The sequence below is a fragment of the Dicentrarchus labrax genome, unplaced genomic scaffold (assembly GCF_905237075.1).
Source record: "Dicentrarchus labrax unplaced genomic scaffold, dlabrax2021, whole genome shotgun sequence".
Taxonomy (NCBI): domain Eukaryota; kingdom Metazoa; phylum Chordata; class Actinopteri; family Moronidae; genus Dicentrarchus; species Dicentrarchus labrax.
This window is the reverse complement of record NW_026136716.1, coordinates 3,505,105-3,523,660: the sequence shown is the minus strand read 5'-3', so window position 1 is coordinate 3,523,660 and position 18,556 is coordinate 3,505,105. Positions and strand designations below refer to the sequence as shown.

At 37.4% G+C, this 18,556-nt stretch overlaps 2 protein-coding genes and 1 long non-coding RNA gene across 8 annotated transcripts in view; 1 reads left to right on the top strand and 2 right to left on the bottom strand.

The window, feature by feature from the left end:
* si:ch211-246m6.5 (von Willebrand factor D and EGF domain-containing protein) overlaps positions 1-565 on the bottom strand; it is a 30,430-nt gene extending 29,865 nt beyond the window's left edge. Inside the window, exon 1 of one of the 2 annotated variants that reach the window (XM_051428286.1) lies at positions 28-565. In XM_051428286.1, coding sequence (XP_051284246.1) covers positions 28-127 — 100 coding nt within the window. In that variant the 5' untranslated portion in view covers positions 128-565. The remainder of the gene's footprint in view (positions 1-27) is intronic. The other variant, XM_051428285.1, reaches the window with a different exon arrangement.
* A 2,529-nt stretch (positions 566-3,094) lies between these two features.
* Positions 3,095-18,321, top strand: kynu (kynureninase). Of its 4 annotated transcripts, none has more exons than XM_051428303.1 (15): positions 3,095-3,204; positions 4,561-4,705; positions 6,876-7,070; positions 7,166-7,286; positions 7,365-7,447; positions 8,813-8,874; positions 9,510-9,581; positions 10,629-10,703; positions 10,797-10,943; positions 12,465-12,563; positions 12,890-12,963; positions 14,773-14,825; positions 15,179-15,264; positions 15,430-15,660; positions 17,713-18,321. In XM_051428303.1, exons 3-15 carry the CDS (start codon positions 6,902-6,904, stop codon positions 17,830-17,832), a joined length of 1,392 nt encoding a protein of 463 aa, XP_051284263.1. In that variant the 5' UTR covers positions 3,095-3,204; positions 4,561-4,705; positions 6,876-6,901; the 3' UTR covers positions 17,833-18,321. The 4 variants fall into 4 exon arrangements, with proteins under 4 accessions (XP_051284263.1, XP_051284264.1, XP_051284261.1 ...); XM_051428304.1 differs by lacking the exons at positions 3,095-3,204; positions 4,561-4,705 and adding an exon at positions 5,768-5,954 and having other exon boundaries at positions 17,713-17,845; positions 17,882-18,321; XM_051428301.1 differs by lacking the exons at positions 3,095-3,204; positions 4,561-4,705 and adding an exon at positions 5,768-5,954.
* The window catches only part of LOC127378925 (uncharacterized), a 64,556-nt gene continuing 61,359 nt past the window's right edge, over positions 15,360-18,556 (bottom strand). For both annotated transcript variants that reach the window (XR_007888218.1, XR_007888217.1), the window contains 3 exons: positions 17,544-17,622; positions 16,852-16,894; positions 15,360-15,639 (listed from right to left, as the gene is read on the bottom strand). This is a non-coding gene — a long non-coding RNA (uncharacterized LOC127378925). The remainder of the gene's footprint in view (positions 15,640-16,851; positions 16,895-17,543; positions 17,623-18,556) is intronic.

Here is an 18,556-nt window from a genome sequence, read left to right as displayed (position 1 = left end):
ACATAAAACAGTTTTCCATCCACCTACCATGTTGCGCGAACGCTCCTAATTGCACGACCCACAGCAGCGCCATGCGTAAATATCCTGGGAACAACAGGCGCACCGAACCAAATGCGCAAGAGTCCATGGTTGCGGCTCCGGGTTAAAGCGATGCAGACAGCTGGCCTCAGTCTTCAGGTCCCATTGAAAGTTTGCAGAAACGGTGCGAAAGTGAGGCAGTTTTTTTTTATCCTCCCGCTCTCGTTTGATAATCGGAGAAAAAGAGGTTTAAATTAGCGCTCCGCTCGCTGGAGACTGCGGCTTCCCTGTGCGGAGGGCGCAGGATGACAACGAGAGGAGGGAGGAGGCAGTGAAACACCGAGGAGTCTGTTCCTATAGGTGGGTCCTCTGTGATCCCCGACAACGTCTCTCCATCAACATCACGTGGATTCAAATCAATAACGAACGCGATCAGAGCGGGAATCCTCTCAGCAGCGTCTCCAACGCGTCTCCACGGACACTGTGTGCGCCTTGACTCTCTGCTGCGTCCAAACACAGATCCGTGCGTGCGTGAAAGAAAATGAAGCTCACCAGATCCACTCTGCCACATGTTGACATCTTGTGTTTCCACGACAGGCCAAACTACTGACTCATGTTGGCAGATTTTATGCATTTTTCTGTAAATCTGCAAATTTTTTAATCGCCAAGTGGAGAAATAAACACGAATATAAGACAAAAAAAGTCAAACTTTCACTCTGGATTTAAACTGACAGTTTAAGAGACATTTGTGCAGCAGACTTTACACATGACTACAGTGTATGTACACGCAGTCCTGTGCAGCTGTATGTTCTCAGTATGTAAAACTCACAGCATGTCGGCAGCTGTGGAGGAAGTGAGCTTCAGTCTGGCTTTATTTTAGAGAAACATGAGGATGAAATTAATAGTTAACAGAGTGTGAAAGGCTTTATTCAAAATACTAACAAGTGTTTTTACTGTATCATCCTAATTCTTTCCCATAGTGCCATTTAATATAGTTTTACAAAAGGAATTTAATAAATAAACTCTTACATAGTTCATTATTCATAAACACAGTGACGTGAAAAAGATTTTTTTTATTTTAAAATATGAATACAGCATAAGAGAAATAAACACACAACAAAAACAATATATACTCATGATATAGCATGAAACAGTACATATTCTTTCATCCTGATCTAATCTTTTACAAGAAAAATGTAATTTCTATTTCCAAAATAGAGGAAAACTCATCTAAACACCAATCACTGAAGGGCCCAATCTGTTCTCTCAGTTCATTATCTCCTCATGTGACTGAAAACAGTTACTGTTACCGAGCTGATTTCACTGCGGGGGGAAGTGGGAACCTGCGGAGCTGAAACAGAGAAGGTCGGCCTCCCGAGTGTAGAGTAAATATCAGGTGCTGGAGGCTACAGAGACAGAGAGACATACCTTTCCACTAAATAAAAGACCTGAGAGGAGCAGCAGGTGTTTCTGCACTCGCCTTTTCATTCAGACTTCAACGCGGTGAGAAAGTCTCAGACCTTCAGCTTTCAGGCTTGGACTTGAGACTTCATTGCAGTGCAGAACAGTGAGGAAGAGTGAGGTGGTTTTTGAGGAACATTTTGTTACACACATTGACATTTATGACCTCAAATTGTAGTTGTTTAACTAGGTAGATGCTTCAGGATACTGCAACAGTCAGGGAGCAGTACGCTTTAAGAATATTGTTTGTACAAAGTGCAGTCAGACTTCAATGCCCCCAAGGGCCTCATTACAAGCAATGAAACAACAAAATAAACACTTGATTAAACCCGAACCCTCCAATTCACAGGAATCTTTTTCAGACTCAGTTTTTCTTATAGTTTGATCCCAGAATAATTCCTTAAATTAGCTCCCAAACATTCCATAGATGGAACTGAGTCCAATCAGTAAACTAGAGTTTTTCCTGATCCCGTCTTTTTTTACCTGTTCTGTCCAATCCAACGGCCTTTCTCTGTGAAACTCCAACCTGATTGGTTTACCCTGACGTCTGACCCCTCAGTGACCTGTTTCAACAGGAAATGCATCACATGAAGGAAGTAGTGATACTGCTTCATGGAACTTCATCTCTCAACAAATTAATTAATTTACTTTTAAACCAAAATGGATCTCAGACAACAACATTCAGCTGGATTGGACATGTGTGGGTAAGTTTGGGCCTTTGTTTGTGTGTGTGAGTTTACAGAATTGAAACAGATAGTTTCATGTCCACTGGGCTCCAACAGCTGAAGATGATTGATTCAATCAACAGCTCTGGAGCAGACGCTCAACAGACCTTGTGGTGAGATTGTTTTTGTCAACACCTGAGGAGGAAAAATAATGAAATATAAAACTGTCCTGGCTGCTCTCAAACCTTTCAACCTTTTTATAAGAAGGGAGGAAATTTAAACTCACATAATTGAAAACTTCACTTTTATTGGTGCTCTTCTCGTCTCTAACATCACAAATATTAATACACTCATGCAAAAAGCAGATGCATTAAATACTAAATAGCATATATATTTATTAAGCGTGGCTTTTGTTAAGGCCGTCCTCCGCTACCTTTAATTAATAGACCATGGGATAAGCTTTATCTTAGATGTTGCCACCATGTAGTTATTGTGAAGCTCAATACTTGCTTAATAAAATTGCACCATTTCCTCCTTTTATATGTCTTTTTTTTCAAATTCAGTTATAGATAAAATAACCAGATGGGATCCTCTGCCTTTGGCTAATGCAGTTGCTAAAATACCTTTAAAATCCAGGCGCTTCATTGCACATTTACAGCATTGCCCTCAATGGCCAGAGATATTTAAAGTTTTAGCAATACAGCAAAATATTCTAAATTCCTGTCATCTCCTGAATGACACAGGAGACAGAAACTAAAGGCGGAATCCGACCCTGCAACCCATCCTCCCTGCTGCTCCTGCACTGCAACCCCAATTTGTCCTGTAACTCTCCGCCTTTTCACACCTGTACTGTATGTGTTCCTATCATCCACAACAGACTCTCGAGAACCTCCTGAAAACCTCCCTGCTCTGAGGCGGCGGCGGTGGCGGCGGCTCCTCGCTCTTCGCGGGAGGGGAGGCATTATCTGCCGCCTCCTTTGATGCCCTGAGAAACGACAGAGGGGGACGTTTCAGTCCTGCCTCCTGAGCGCTTCCAGATGTCACACATCCTCCTTTTACTGTGAGAAAAACAAGGGAATAACATACAAGAGGCATGTCAGCAGCTACAATGCACCACAAACATCTTGCAACCATATTGTTTCTGCCCTATTAAAAAACCATTAGTCATTTTTAACACGTCTGCATGCTTTGCTCTTTCTAAACATGGCGTGTTTTTAACCGCACATGCAATGTAAATAGTTTTTTTTCCTTCATTTTATGTTGTTGAAAATGAAAATGTTTAGTGCAGCTGGGTTAAAAACATATTTACTGGTTGCTTTGATTATGTCAGCTTGACTTAGAGAAGTTACAACAACCTAATTTGCAGTTATACTTTGGAGCTCTTGTGGAAAACAGAAATGTTTTAATCGCTACATATTTGTTTTGGGGAAAACAGTTACGACCTGAAAGTGAGCTGTCAGCATCTTTAAACTCAGAGGGCAGGGAAGATGGGGTCAAAGGTCAATCAGCTTGACCTAGAGGGGCACTTTTTATTGAGTTTTCCTGAAGGTCAAGTCTGAGGTGAGCACTTCTGTTCTTTAACAGGAACATGTGAGGCTATGCTAGTGGATTTATCAGCAACATGTAGTTTAAAGGCAAACAACTGTTCAGGAGCAGCTACATAAAGTCTGAAGGGGACAATGCGGCGCAGGTGGAGGTTTAATACAGTCACATTTCATGATTTTTCTCAAGGACTGAGGCTCCTCACAATCCACAGTCCTCATTTTATGCATAAATATATACAATATACAATCCTTAAATTCCCCCCTGATTTCTTTAAATAATGCGATACACATTACTCAGAAATTCTTTGAAAATTTGACATTTGCACTAAAATTTTGACAAATTTATCCTGGTCTCAACAATGTCTGACCGTGTTTGAAGGCCGAACTAACAGTTACCTACCCTAACCTTGCTGCCTCGGGAATATATTAACATGCACATGTTCATATATGTAAATAAACATCCTGTGTGTAAACATATAGCATTTTATAAGCTGCATGAATCCTAACTAGTGTAAGGATTCATCAGTTTATATTGGAGGTGTTCCTCAGGTCCACCTTTTTAAAAACTAAACAGTGAAAGTATATTTGTTGCTTTTCTCACTCTGTCAAGTTGGATTATGAGACGTTACCCCAAACAGTGAGGTGTCACTGATGCAATGTCAGGTTACAGTTTTACTCCAATATTAGTTAAAAACACCACTCATCACCTCTGTACTTGGCTCTGATTGGCTCTCCTCATTTAATTTAAGTCCTTCCAGTCATTTTTAATGAATGAATGAATGAATGAATGAATGCATAAGCTTCATTTATTTTCATCACATCATCAAAAACAATGTTGTATATTTAATGCAGTCGATGTTTGTATAATTTAGGTTCCAACGCTGTTTGATGCTGTGTGCCTGGAAAATATGACCTTCAGCCGGAGTGGAGGCGGCGGCTAACGTGATGAAATGAAAGCAGACGGCTTAGTGAGCTGTGAGGAGGAATAATGAGGAAGACGAAGAAGAAGAAAAAGAGGTGAGGAAACAACACTGGCCACTTTGGTTGTGGGAATCAATCATCATTTTATCCAGAGATTGAGTCTTACGTCTTAGGTTCACCAGAAAGTTCTTTATTAAAACAACAATCCTACACAGTTTAATCCATTTATATTGCCCTATAATTAATTCCCTGAAGTGATGATATAAGAGATTTTCTCATTAGGTTTCTTCAGATTCACACTCAAACAAACTTCAAACAAAAAATACATCGTTATCCAAAAATGAATACACATTCAATCACTGACAAAACATCTTATATTACCTGCTTTCTCCACATGAATAGAAATATAAATAGTTAACGTTGATAAAGGCACTCTGTCGACAACCACAAACAACCTTTTAATACCAAATATGAAAACAGCAAAACATCAACAGGCAATAACATTTTACTAAACACACATAGTGCTTAATGAGAACTTATCATATAAATATTTGATCATTTAATTTATTTATTGAATAATATTTTATTTTAAAGTCCACAAAACTCCTCTGCAAGTATATAGTATATGTGATTAATCTTTTATGCCCCTATGAATGTACCATATCTAGAATTCTCATCCTCTTGTAGTATATGTGTGTATATATATATAGTAGATATTAGCTGAATTTGAATTGTTCCTCAAGTCTGGGAATACTTTGCTGCCATCTAGTGGAGATGTGATAGAAAACCAAGTACAGGAGACAAAAGAGGAGACAGTAACTTTGAATGAATTTAATTCTGTAGGGCTTTACAAGTATGTATGTGGTTGAATATATGAAAGTGAGACGAAATAACAAAGCCAGCTCCATAAAGAAATGTTTGGTTGGGAGGACTGGCCCTGACCTCAGCCCCAACCAACACCTTTGGGATTAACCAAAAGAAGAAGCTGTCACTGCAGCCTATTAATAATGATTGTTTTTGAATCACATTTTCAGCAGTTTGGTTTTTTTTCCAAGGTGTGGAGCTTCACACCAACACTGTACCTCAGGGTTTTCCCACATAAAAGTGAAACCACAAAAAATGGGGAAGTCACTCTCGCCTGCCTGTTGCACAGAAGGACATTCAATAACAGCAATCAACCAGATCCGTGAAGAGTTATAGACGTTAAAAGACGCTCTGGTTTTGTCTAAAACCTGGTTCATTAGGGCAATGATTAACTTCAGGCTGCGCGAAAAAAGGTTAAAGGGCAATTCCAAAGCAGAGTAGTCCAAGTACTGTCTGCGTGGTGGAAGCTCATCTACAAACCGTGAGTTACAGCTTTCAGTAAAATCCAGGTTTCACTTTACGAAAGAACAAGTAGTCATGCAGCTTATTTTCAGAGCAAAAACAGGGATGTATAAAAGGTAACAGGTCAAAAAAACTGCACTGTTATTGGTGTTACAGCTGAGAACCACGCAGTGGACTGTGTATTCAGAGGTGAAGTAAACTTTGACTTTTTTAAAGCAAAATCACTGAAGTTCTAATATAAAGTAGACTATTGTTAGCGAGGTTAATATAAAAACTGACTGTAAATAATGTGAGAATTAGTTGTGTGAAAGTAAATGGAAGGAAGGAAGGAAATCTCTGTTTTTAAGTTGAGTGATAAATCCCAGCTGGTTGAGAGTGAACAGAGGCTGTTGAAATAGACGCTTAATGTCACAGTCTGAAATTGAAGTTTGATTAAAAGTGAGACCTTTTTTCAGATAGAATATGCTGTACAAGATGTTTATTTGAATTTAAAATGCATGCTGCAACTCCAGTGCTTGGTGCTTTTCAGCAGAAACATTATGTGATTGCTGGAAACTGTTTGTATTGCTCAGAAAATGCACAATGCTGGAGAAAGAGGCAGACAGTAAACTCTGGAATAGAGAGAGAGGATTGACTTGTGAGGTCCCTGATTTGACTCGAACCAAGGACACTGTGGTTAATGTGGTACACATTGTATGCCCTCTGTGACACCTAATTGACCCTAAACATAAAACCTGAGGTATTTTGAGTAACAGATAAGAGAACAAACTCATACAATATTCTAATTCACTTGACTTAAACCCTCTAACAGCTGTGGCCGTGAGACTGTCGGACCTAAAAACAGTGTCAGACCACAAAAGGTTGAGAGAAAGTTGAAGGGGGAAGGCGTGTTTGTAGTTTATATGTTTTTTAATAAGTGGTGTAACTCCTCTCTCTGTAGGCCGGCAGCCCCCCCGACCCGCAGTAATGGACCCGTTTGACGGCTCAACTCCGAGCGACACCTTGAAGCGAGTTGCCACCCTGCTGGGCTGCAGTCCGACCTCTGCAGGAGTGGCTGCGTACCTCGACAAACATGACAAGCTGAGTCATCTGAGGGAGCAGTTCCTGGTGCCCAAAATCTCAGATTTACCTCCTTGTGAGTCAAAGATTAAAGTGCTTTCTGGATATGTAGCTCCATCATTTAATCATATGAAAATGATTGTGATCAGTTCCTCTTTGATGTTTCCTCAGCTGATCTCTCGCTGGTCGACGGCGAGCAGGAATGCATCTACCTTGTGGGAAACTCGTTGGGGCTTCAGCCCAAAATGGCCAGGAAGTACCTGGAGGAGGAGCTGGAGAAGTGGGCCAAAACGTATGTGAACTCTGATACTGTGCGTCTCCTAGAAGGACTTTAATAAGAGCTAAATGTTTAAAATGAGCTCTTTTACAGAGGCGTTCATGGTCACACAGAAGGCTCTCGACCTTGGGCGTGGGCTGAGAACAACATAGAGGAACTCATGGCTAATGTTGTAGGTGAGAGACACACTCTGTAAGTTATACATTCTTAATCTATCGAGGGTTTTATTGAGTTTCTTATCAACGTAAAGAGGTCTGATCCCCGGCTCCTGTTTATACTCATCTTAAGGGCCAAATGAAGTTTTTGGGAGTTTGTGCTGTGAACACATTTTAAATCTGGCAAATACAGCACAGAGCAGCTCATATTTGTATCAAGAAAGGCAAACTCTAAAGGCTTTTAAACTTCTCTGAGTCACTCAAGTATTCATTTTAATTAAGCGGCTGTTCATGAGTGGAAACAACAACTAACAGATACAAAAGGGGAAATAGTTTTTAAAAAAGGAAGAAGGAGAAAGAAGGAAAACAATTGGAGGGCGAAACACTGACGGAAATGAAACAAAACTACAGAAAAGGAGGAAATAAGAGGAAACAAGGTGCCATTTATATTATAAACTAAACAAATATAGCTGAGCTGTGTCCCAATTCCATGCTGCATACTAATTACGTACAGACCCAGAGTAATTAGCGGTTCGTATAGAAAAAAGATCTACTATTTTATATTTACAGGAAATTATGCAACACAGTGGTTGTTTGACGTCAATCAAACTTTGTAATTAACTGCCAATCGAACAGAGCTGTTCATTCCTGTGTTATTCTGTATGTTAGATACCTGTTTTGCAACTTTTTCATAATTCTTGTTCAGGTCACTGCACTTTTTCTAGGGTCCAAAGTTCACATGAAATCTATCGTTACACACACGCACACACACACACACACACACGCACACACGCGCACACACACGCACATATAGTCTGTGTGTGTTGGTAGGCTGCAGTGTACACTCTTGAATCTTTTTAAAGAGTTATTTTGAAATTTTGTACACAGGTTAGTTGTAGTTTCTGAGTTTACTTTCAATATATTGATAGATTATTATTACTTTTATGATTCAGGGTCCAGTGTGCAACATTCAGGAGAATCTATTGGCAGAAGTATAATATAATATTCATAGGTATGTTTCATTAGTGAATAATCAGCTGAATATAGGAATTGTTGTGTTTTTGATACTTTAGAATGAGCTGCTTATATCTACAGAGAGAGCGGGTTGTCTTCTAGGGCCATGTTGAACCGGCAGAAGGGACATCAAACACTGGTTGTAGATATGTTTCACAGCCGCCGTAGTTTCTCCTTTGCGCTTGGAAGGGTTAGGGTGAATCGACCTGCAACTAAACTGCTAAATGCCACTAAATCCTACACATAAATCTGCCTTTGTTAATGGCACTATACCTTAATGTACACTGTAGCTAAACAGTTTGTGCTAAGCATTAAATATTACACAATATCAGTGTATCTTCAGATTGTTACAAAATACTGTGTTTCTTACAGGAGCCAAACCTGAGGAGGTGGCCCTGATGAACGGCCTGACGGTGAATTTACACCTCCTGATGGTGAGACACAGTCACTCTCTGTTGGAAGGCTTTTGGCAAATACCAAAACACATGTCTTTAGTTCTCCATATTGCAACATATTGCCAGAAGTTCATGATCAAGCTAAATAAATGGGAAGTGGATGCTCAAGAAGTTAGTTTTGGTGAATCATTTGACCCTAAGACGCTGTGTTGAAAAGGAAACAAAAGTAATGTAAGAATGATTTCAGTTTAATGTCAAGGGGTTGAACATGAAAGTTTCAGATGATGATTTCCAAACACCTCCTGGAAAAAGATGATTCACCAAGCAGACAAAGAAAAGGAAGCAGTTAGACGTCAGAAATGTTGGAGAGAAGAAATAATTTGCTCATGGTTTTTTTGGGGAAAATAACTGTGGTATGTGAACTGTTAGGATAGAAGGTCCCTGTGAGTTATTTGCCACTTTATCTGTGATTTCTCTGGAGAAAATGTGATTGGAATTGACAGATATTTGGTTAAAATACTGTTGGTAGCAAGTATAAAAGCTATTACTGGAAACTGGGCGAAGGTAACGCCACCAGAGAAAAGGGAAAAATGAACTGGGGGGGTCAGACATGAACTAAAATGAATATAATTGAAGATATTTAATCAACCTCATTTCATGTCTGTATTCTGCAGCTCTCCTTCTACAGACCCACAGCAGCTCGGCACAAAATCCTTCTGGAGAGCAAGGCCTTTCCTTCAGACCACGTGAGTAAACCTGCGAATGTTTGCTGGCTCTATACGGGTCGAGGTCCCACGTCGACACTAAAGCAGTTTTCCTTCCTTCCTTCCTTCCTTTTGTCTTTGTCCTTAAACTGAACCACTAGTTCCTTCTTCACCACACTGCTGTTATACTGCTGCACTTTGCTCTACTTGCTGGTTAACCGAGTTTGTTCTACACAATGCAAATGGTTTTATAAATGTTAACAATGTTAACATCTCGGGAGGGAGGTGAAGTAAGAGTTAAACACGCCACCGCTCATGTGTCCAGGCAAGACAGCGTCTCTATGGATGTTGGGTAATTTGGATCTGTGCTAAGAAAGGTCCTCTCTCAAATCCATTGTGTGTATTGGGTTTGTATAGACGCAGTGTCAGTGATCCTTCAGCAGAGCAACACTTTATTCAGGACACACAGTTTTATTTTTGAGTCATCGCCTTGTACTGGATTAACAACCCGAGACATTGGCCCTTCCCACAACTCTGCTGATATCTCTGAATTCAAGTCACTGGCCCAGGCTTCCCTAATAGGACCTGAAGAAATGTTTCCTGCAGAGACATTGGGATGAATACATAGAGGAAGACTTCTTAACTGCACAAATGAGGACTTAAGTTGTTAAAAGTAGTGGATATATTGTCTAAAATAATCCCAAACTGCAAAAAATGTTGTATGTTGCTTAAAACAAACAAACCAAAAAAGAAACATCACCGTTTTCGTTCTACTGTTTACTTTACAACAAAAGAATAGAAGAAAAAGAAAACCGGTTTTGTGGCTGTTTGAGGACTCAGTCTACACACTGATGTTGTTCAGTGTGATATAACTCAGAGTGGACCAAGATTATTGCTTTAATAATTAGTTTCCTTTGCTTGAAAGCAGCTCTGCCAGAGCAGTGGGAGAGTTTGCAGCACAAATGCATGAAATCATCAACAGCAAAAAAACAAAGAAACTCTTTATGAATGTTACTTTTCTCGTGTGGAGTGTTTCTGATTTCTCTGTAGCGTGACTCTCTCTCTCTCTCTTGTCTCTCCTGTCCTCAGTACGCTGTGGAGTCTCAGATCCGACTGCGAGGATTCGACCCTGAGAAGAGCATGCTGCTGCTGCAACCCAGACTGGTACTGAGCCCCCCCCCACAGTTTACAGACTCTGCTGTCAGCTGGCATGATAGACAAAGTGGAAACTGATGAGTGATTGTTCCTGCTGTTCAGGGTGAAGAGACTCTGAGAACTGCAGATATCCTCAGAGTGATCGAGCAGGAGGGCGACTCCATCGCCATGGTGATGCTCAGCGGGGTTCAGTATTACACCGGGCAGCTGTTCGACATGGCCGCCATCACTGAGGCCGGCCAGAGGAAGGTAACACACATATGTATCACTAAATCTATCCCCCCCCTTTCCTTATAATGTGTATGTGATTTAATGTGCTGCATGTTAATCGATTGCTCAAACGTAAATGATAGAAAATGTCCTGCAATATATTCACATGTTCACATCAGTGGTATAAAGTAACTAAGTACTGTACTTTACTTGACTTTATCCATTTTGTAATTCTTTCTACTTCTACTCCACCAGGAAGGCAATTTTACTCTTTATCTGATAGATTTAGTAACATTACAGGTTCATATTATTGATAGAAAATATAATCAATCAATAAATTCAGATGTTTTTTAAGGGACTAATTTACCCAGCAGTAAATAAAGTAGTGAAAAAGAGTAGAAACTGTGTAAAAGTACTGTTACAAGTAAAAAAATGGTTCAAAATCTTTCAGTAAAAGTACAAAACTTCAAAATAAACTTGAAGAACAAAAAGTAAAAGTAGCTCCACATTATGCAGAACATCCCATTTCAGAATCTTATACATTATACTGGATTATAATTATTGAGGCATTAGTGTGTCCATCACTTTAATGTTGCAGCTGGTAAAAGTGGAGCTCATTTTAGTGACTTTAAGTACTGCTGGGTTGTTATTGAAGTTAGATTTTATATCAATTATCTGAATATGTAATGTAACTAAAGCTGTCAGACAAACGAAGTGGAGTAGAAGCATACTTTTGCTACTTTAAGTATATTTTAATAGTAATGCTTCTGTATGTTTGAATGCAGGAGTATTTGTAGACTGTAGTCTTGTTAAAGAGTGTTTTTTGCACCACTGGTTCACTTGTTTATTTACATGTAAACACAGTGACAACAACAGTGGCTCGTACATCTGATTGAGGAGAACTTGCGGCGTTCACCAATTTCCTTATTTTGAATGTTGCGGTCCACACTACTGGCAGGATGTGCAGTTAGTCTGCTGTTATCCAAACACACGTTTTTCACTGTTGTCCTGTTTGATTGTAAAGTTTGAATCATAATATAGTCCTACATTTATCAGAATTCTCAGAAAACTCCTAATTTTCAGGCAACTTTGTTCACATTTTTAGTTTTAAGTCAAAAAAGTTTTGAATATAATGAACATTCACTTTTCTTCTTTATGAAAAAAACTGTTATAATTTAATATATATATATATATCTAATTGATATACTGACTGATAATAAATATAATTTTATATTTTTTATAATTTTCAAGCGCACAAATAATGAAAAAAAAGGTTTTAAAACTTAAAAAAAAGTAGAAAAGTTAATTATTTAAACGGTCAACAAAAAGTTTTAAAATTTATTTTAAAAGTTAAACGTTTGAATTTGATGTAAAAGTAAAAAACCGGACTATGACCATATATGGTACCTCCTGACCACGCCCTCCATTACGCACAGGTGGCCGGGAAGTTAGAAGCGTTTGGTAAATGTGACTCGGTGCACTCGTACGAGCCCAAAAACAGAAAGTGCAACAGATAATAAAAGCCCTCTCTGTCCGTCCGTCTGTCCGTCTGTCCGTCAGGGATGCTGCGTGGGCTTTGACTGCGCACACGCGGCCGGGAACGCCGAGTTGAAGCTGCACGAGTGGGGAGTGGACTTCGCCTGCTGGTGCTCCTACAAGGTCAGCTGACCCTGCTCTCATGTGTTCACTTATTCATGTATTCATACAGAACATGGAGCATAACGTGGTTAAGTGTGTGTGTGTGTGTGTGTGTGTGTGTGTGTGTGGGAATAAGAAATAAAAGTAAAAATAAAAACCCACCCCCATAATAAAAAGTTAACGTTAAGACTTTTATTTTGTAGGAGTCACATCCTTGATCCAAAGGGTGGCAAAAGTTAGTTTGATATCTGGATCCACACTGTTCCTGATCTCTGCCACACACAGACACATCAATCAATACTGTCTGTCTGTCTGTCTGTCTGTCTGTCTGTCTGTCTGTCTCACAGTATCTGAACTCCGGTGCTGGAGGTCTGGCCGGTGCGTTCATCCACGAGAAACATAAAGACACCATCAAACCTGCGTGAGTGCTCACACACACTGATCACACACACACACACTGATCTCACACACACACACTGATCTCACACACACACACACACACACACACACACACACACACACACACACACACACACACTGAACACACACACACACACACACACACACTGATCACACACACACACTGATCACACACACTGATCACACACACACACACACACACACACTGATCACACACACACACACACTGATCACACACACACACTGAACACACACACACACACACACACACACACACACACACACACACTGAACACACACACACACACACACACACACACACACTGAACACACAAACTGATCACACACACACACACACACACACACACACTGATCACACACTGATCTCACACACACAGATCTCTCACACACACACACACACACACACACACACACACACACACACACACAGATCTCTCACACACACACACACACACACACACACAGATCTCTCACACACACACACACTGATCTACACACTGATCTCACACACACACACTGATCTCACACACAGATCTCTCTCTCCCACACACACACACACACACACACACACACACACACACAGATCTCTCACACACACACACTGATCTCACACACACACACTGATCTCACACACACACTGATCTCACACACACACTGATCTCCACACTGATCTCACACACACAGATCTCTCTCTCACACACACACACACACACTGATCACATGCACACACACACTGATCACACACTGATCACACACACACACACACACACACACACACACACACACACACACACACACACACACACACAGAGATGAATCCTCTGTTAGAAGTATTTACTCTTCAGTATCAAGGACTCTCTATGCAGCCAGAATGGTTGTTTAATATTATCATTATATGTGATCAGAGTTGGTCTAGTTACTCATCAAATGGAATTTATTACTCATTACTCTTTGTAAAAGTAATGTTACTTTGCCAACAGTAATTAGTTACACTACTAGTTATATTACTCTACATACAATTGGTGATTGTGTCCGTTCTCCCCAAAATTCAGACTTTAACGAATAAAAAAAGCACTTTTTTACAAAATATGAATCCCAGGATGTGATAAGTAATTTAAGTAACTGTAATATTATTATAGAAGCATTAACATCTAAAGATATTGTATTAAATGTATTTAATATTGTAGCTGCAGCAGAGCTCATGTTATTAATCTTTTATACTGAAGGCAGTGGTGGAAAATACAAATACTTCATTACTGTACTTATGTAGTTTTTCCAGGTGTTTGTACTTTACTTGAGTATTTATTTAAACTTTTTACTTTTACTACATTCTTACACAAATATCTGTACTTTTTCTCATTCTTACATTTTGAAAACAGGCTTCTGACTTTATGTTTGAATGCCTTTGAAGGGAAATATTGATTTGATATTGATTTCTTTATCCAATTATTTTGCATCCTTCTCACAAGTATTTGAACTTCTACTTAAGAATATGTGAGTTTGCCTTCACACATTGTATGTTATACGCTCATTAGAGGTTTTAAAGTAAGTAAGGTACAAGTAACTCAGAATTTTACTTAAGTACAGGAGTAAATAGACTTTCCACCACTGGATTTAATTGTAAGTTAAGCAGATTGAACATGTCAGCAGCTAAAACACATTGTCAGACTAAATAATGTGTATAGTGTTCGGTCTTTGTCATAACTATATTATTTAATTAATGTCTTTTCTTTGTGAATTGTTGTGATACACAAATACAATACTAACATCGTGTCCTCGTCTCCTGCAGGCTGCTGGGATGGTGGGGACACGATCTGAAGACTCGGTTCAAGATGAACAATGGTAAGAGAGACACCCAGCTGCACCCCACAGCTTTCTGTAGGCACTGCTGTGAGTTTAAGGTTGTGATTTGCTGCCACCTTGTGGTCTCACTGGGTATTACATCTGCACTATTCTAGGTAGAGAATTGATGTTTATACAGCAGGTTGTGAATCAGAATCAGGTTTATTGACATGCAGGTTTCACATAGAAGGAGTTTACCTTGGTATATTGATGTTTAATAAGAAACATATATAAAGCAAGTACGTTCTAAGCATAGAATTCAATGGAAAATTGACAATAACATGAGAGAATATTAAGGCAATATGTACACTGTACAGGAATGTGTGTTAAATGTATTTTAATGGTGTTTTCAGTGTTGGAGCTGCAGCCTGGAGTGAGTGGCTTCAGACTGTCAAACCAGCCCATCCTGTTGGTCTGCCCCCTGCAGGCCAGCCTCGAGGTACTGCAGTAGTAGTAGTTTAAATGTATATGTCTTTATTAAATGATCAGTTAGTATTTAAAGACCCTCATTGAGTAGAGTAATAAAACACAGTCTTTAGAACAGGTCAGTTTATTTACAGAAACAAACACATTTTTACATGAAGTCCCTTTTTGATTTTGCCAGGTGTTCAACCAGACCAGTATGCAGGCACTGCGCAGGAAGTCCCTCCTGTTGACAGGTTACCTGGAGTACCTGAGCCGGCATTATTTCTCTGAGGACCCTGCCCAGCCTGACAAACCTTACGTCCGCATCATCACGCCCTCTGACCCGCAGCAGAGAGGCTGTCAGCTCTCACTCTGCTTTTCCATCCACATCAAAAAGGTCTTCCAGGAGCTGGAGAAGAGGGGTGTTGCTGTGAGTACCTTCCACACACTTATTATATATATTAATATAATATATATAATATAATATATTATATATATTATATATATTAATATAATATATATAATATAATATATTATATATATAATATAATATAATATATAATATATTATATTATATTATATATATAATATATTATATTATATTATATATATAATATATTATATTATATATATAATATAATATAATATATTATATTATATTATATAATATATTATATTATATATATAATATAATATAATATATTATATTATATTATATATATAATATATTATATTATATATATAATATAATATATTATATATATAATATATTATATATTATATTATATTATATATATAATATATTATATTATATATATAATATAATATAATATATAATATATTATATATATTATATATTATATTATATTATATATATAATATATTATATAATATATTATATATATAATATAATATATAATATATAATATATTATATATATAATATAATATATAATATATTATATATATTATATTATATATTATATATATTATAATATAATATATAATATATTATATATATTATATATTATATTATATATTATATATATTATATAATATATTATATATATAATATAATATATAATATATTATATATATTATATATTATATTATATATTATATATTATATATATTATATATTATATTATATATTATATATATTATATATATTATATATATAATATAATATAATATATAATATATTATATATATTATATATTATATTATATATTATATATTATATATATTATATATTATATTATATATTATATATATTATATAATATATTATATATATAATATAATATAATATATAATATATTATATATATTATATATTATATTATATATTATATATATTATATATTATATTATATATTATATATATAATATATATTATATATATAATATATATTATATATTATATTATATATTATATATATAATATATAATAATACATACACACTATAATGAACCCATAGAGACATGCTGCCTCATTAAAGGTTTTTCAAGTTAAGTGCAATCCTTCATTATAAAGTTGTTTGTCACATTGTATCTGTAACCAATGCAGCTCTACTCCCAGCATGTCTCTCTGAGTTCATTATAGTCAACAGATTGTATTCACCTTGTTTTAAGTAACGCAGCCCTGGGTTCACTCACTCTTGCCCCTGGAAGTGATAGACATACACCTGTTACTTCATATAATACACACTGGTTCTGATTGAATAAAGAAATGATGGTGAAACAACAGAAATTTGGTTTAACGTTCTCTTTTTAAATAAATATTCTTTATCTGTGTTCTCTTGTTACAGTTGGATAAGTGTGTGCTTCCTGTGGGTTTTGTAACAAGTATAGCTTCTATTTGTAGGCCTCATAGCACTTAAACTACATTTCCCAAGAGGTGGAGTTTCTGACAAGCAGGGTGAACACAGCTGTTGTGCATACTGCTAATAATGGGGCTGATTATCTGCACCTGTCTGTGGTTGTATAAAGGTCAGATGGACCACAAGCTAAATAATGTGCTGCCCAATGTGAACAATTCTGTGCCAGCTGATTGTGTTTATCGGCTCATTTTAAGCAACGCAGCTCAGGGTTCGCTCACTTTTGCCCCAATAAAAGTTTACAAAAGTCTTTTCATTACATAATATGGACTTAATAAACATACATCTGTTATTCTATTTAAAGAAATAACTGTGAAATGATAGAAATACACATACTTTGAAGCAGCACTGTATAAAAACAATAAATGGGTAAACTACACACTGCTAAATTACAGGATTTCAGTAATGAGCCCTATACAGATCCAAACAGTGTTACCTCTTCTCTTCAAGAATTGTAGCTGGAGGTTCACCCAGCATGCCTTGTGCTTTGCATTCTTCCCACCGAAAGAGCGAATCTAAAAGAAAAAGATAAAGAAGTCAGAATGTCATCATAGAGTACGTTCTCCTGTTTCTGAACTGTAACGTTGTCCTTTCGTGTTGTTCAGTGTGACATGAGGGAACCGTCTGTGCTGCGAATCGCTCCAGTGCCGCTCTACAACTCCTTCAACGACGTTCATCGCTTCATACAAACACTGCGGACAGCTCTCACTGCCAGCAGCAAGTGAACGGAGAGAAAGACTGACGCTTTACTGTGAAAATATCAGCTCTGATTGAACCCACTGACTGCTGCACACTCATCATATCTCTGTCTGTAATTGACTCAAAGACTATTTTACTAAATGTATTATTGGTGCCATTTCAAACAAATCTGATGGCTGGATGGCTTATGTACTATTGAATCATTAAAATGTCATTATCTTCACCAACACTGTACAGTTGATCATGTTTGTCTGTTTGAGAGATATTTAACATGTTGTTAAATTAAATAATAATTCAATTACTTTTACTCCAATTTAGAATTGGGGAAATGCATGTTTCCTCCTAAGTTTTTAAAATTTAATGTGATGAAGGTTTTTGTTATTTACAGTTGTACCAATACATTTTTTTTGGCCCCCAATCTAAGGAAATCATCCTGCAGTCTATTACAAATAAATAATTACTCACAATTTCATGAGAACTTCTCAGACTTATTAAAAGGAAAATGTTGGTTTAAATCACTTTTCATTGTCATCTGTTTGCATCCAAAAGTTCTTTGTTCCACCACTTACAGAGAAGTTCAGTAAATTCGGTGCTGCTTGGAAGTATGTGAACCTGCTGAGCAGTTACCATCATTTCCTTATTTAATCAGAACCAGTGTGTGTTATATGAAAGAACAGGTGTATGAAGCCTCTGGTTGATAAACATCTATATGATGTGATTCCGAATTAAATATAGATAAAATATTGGTAA

Bases quoted from the DNA above. Each gene is read 5' to 3' on its own strand.
- kynu (XM_051428303.1), top strand. From the start codon at position 6,902: ATGGACCCGTTTGACGGCTCAACTCCGAGCGACACCTTGAAGCGAGTT. The intron at 7,287-7,364 runs GTATGTGAACTC...GCTCTTTTACAG, and splicing joins CTGGAGAAGTGGGCCAAAAC to AGGCGTTCATGGTCACACAG. The intron at 14,826-15,178 runs GTAAGAGAGACA...TGGTGTTTTCAG, and splicing joins TCGGTTCAAGATGAACAATG to TGTTGGAGCTGCAGCCTGGA.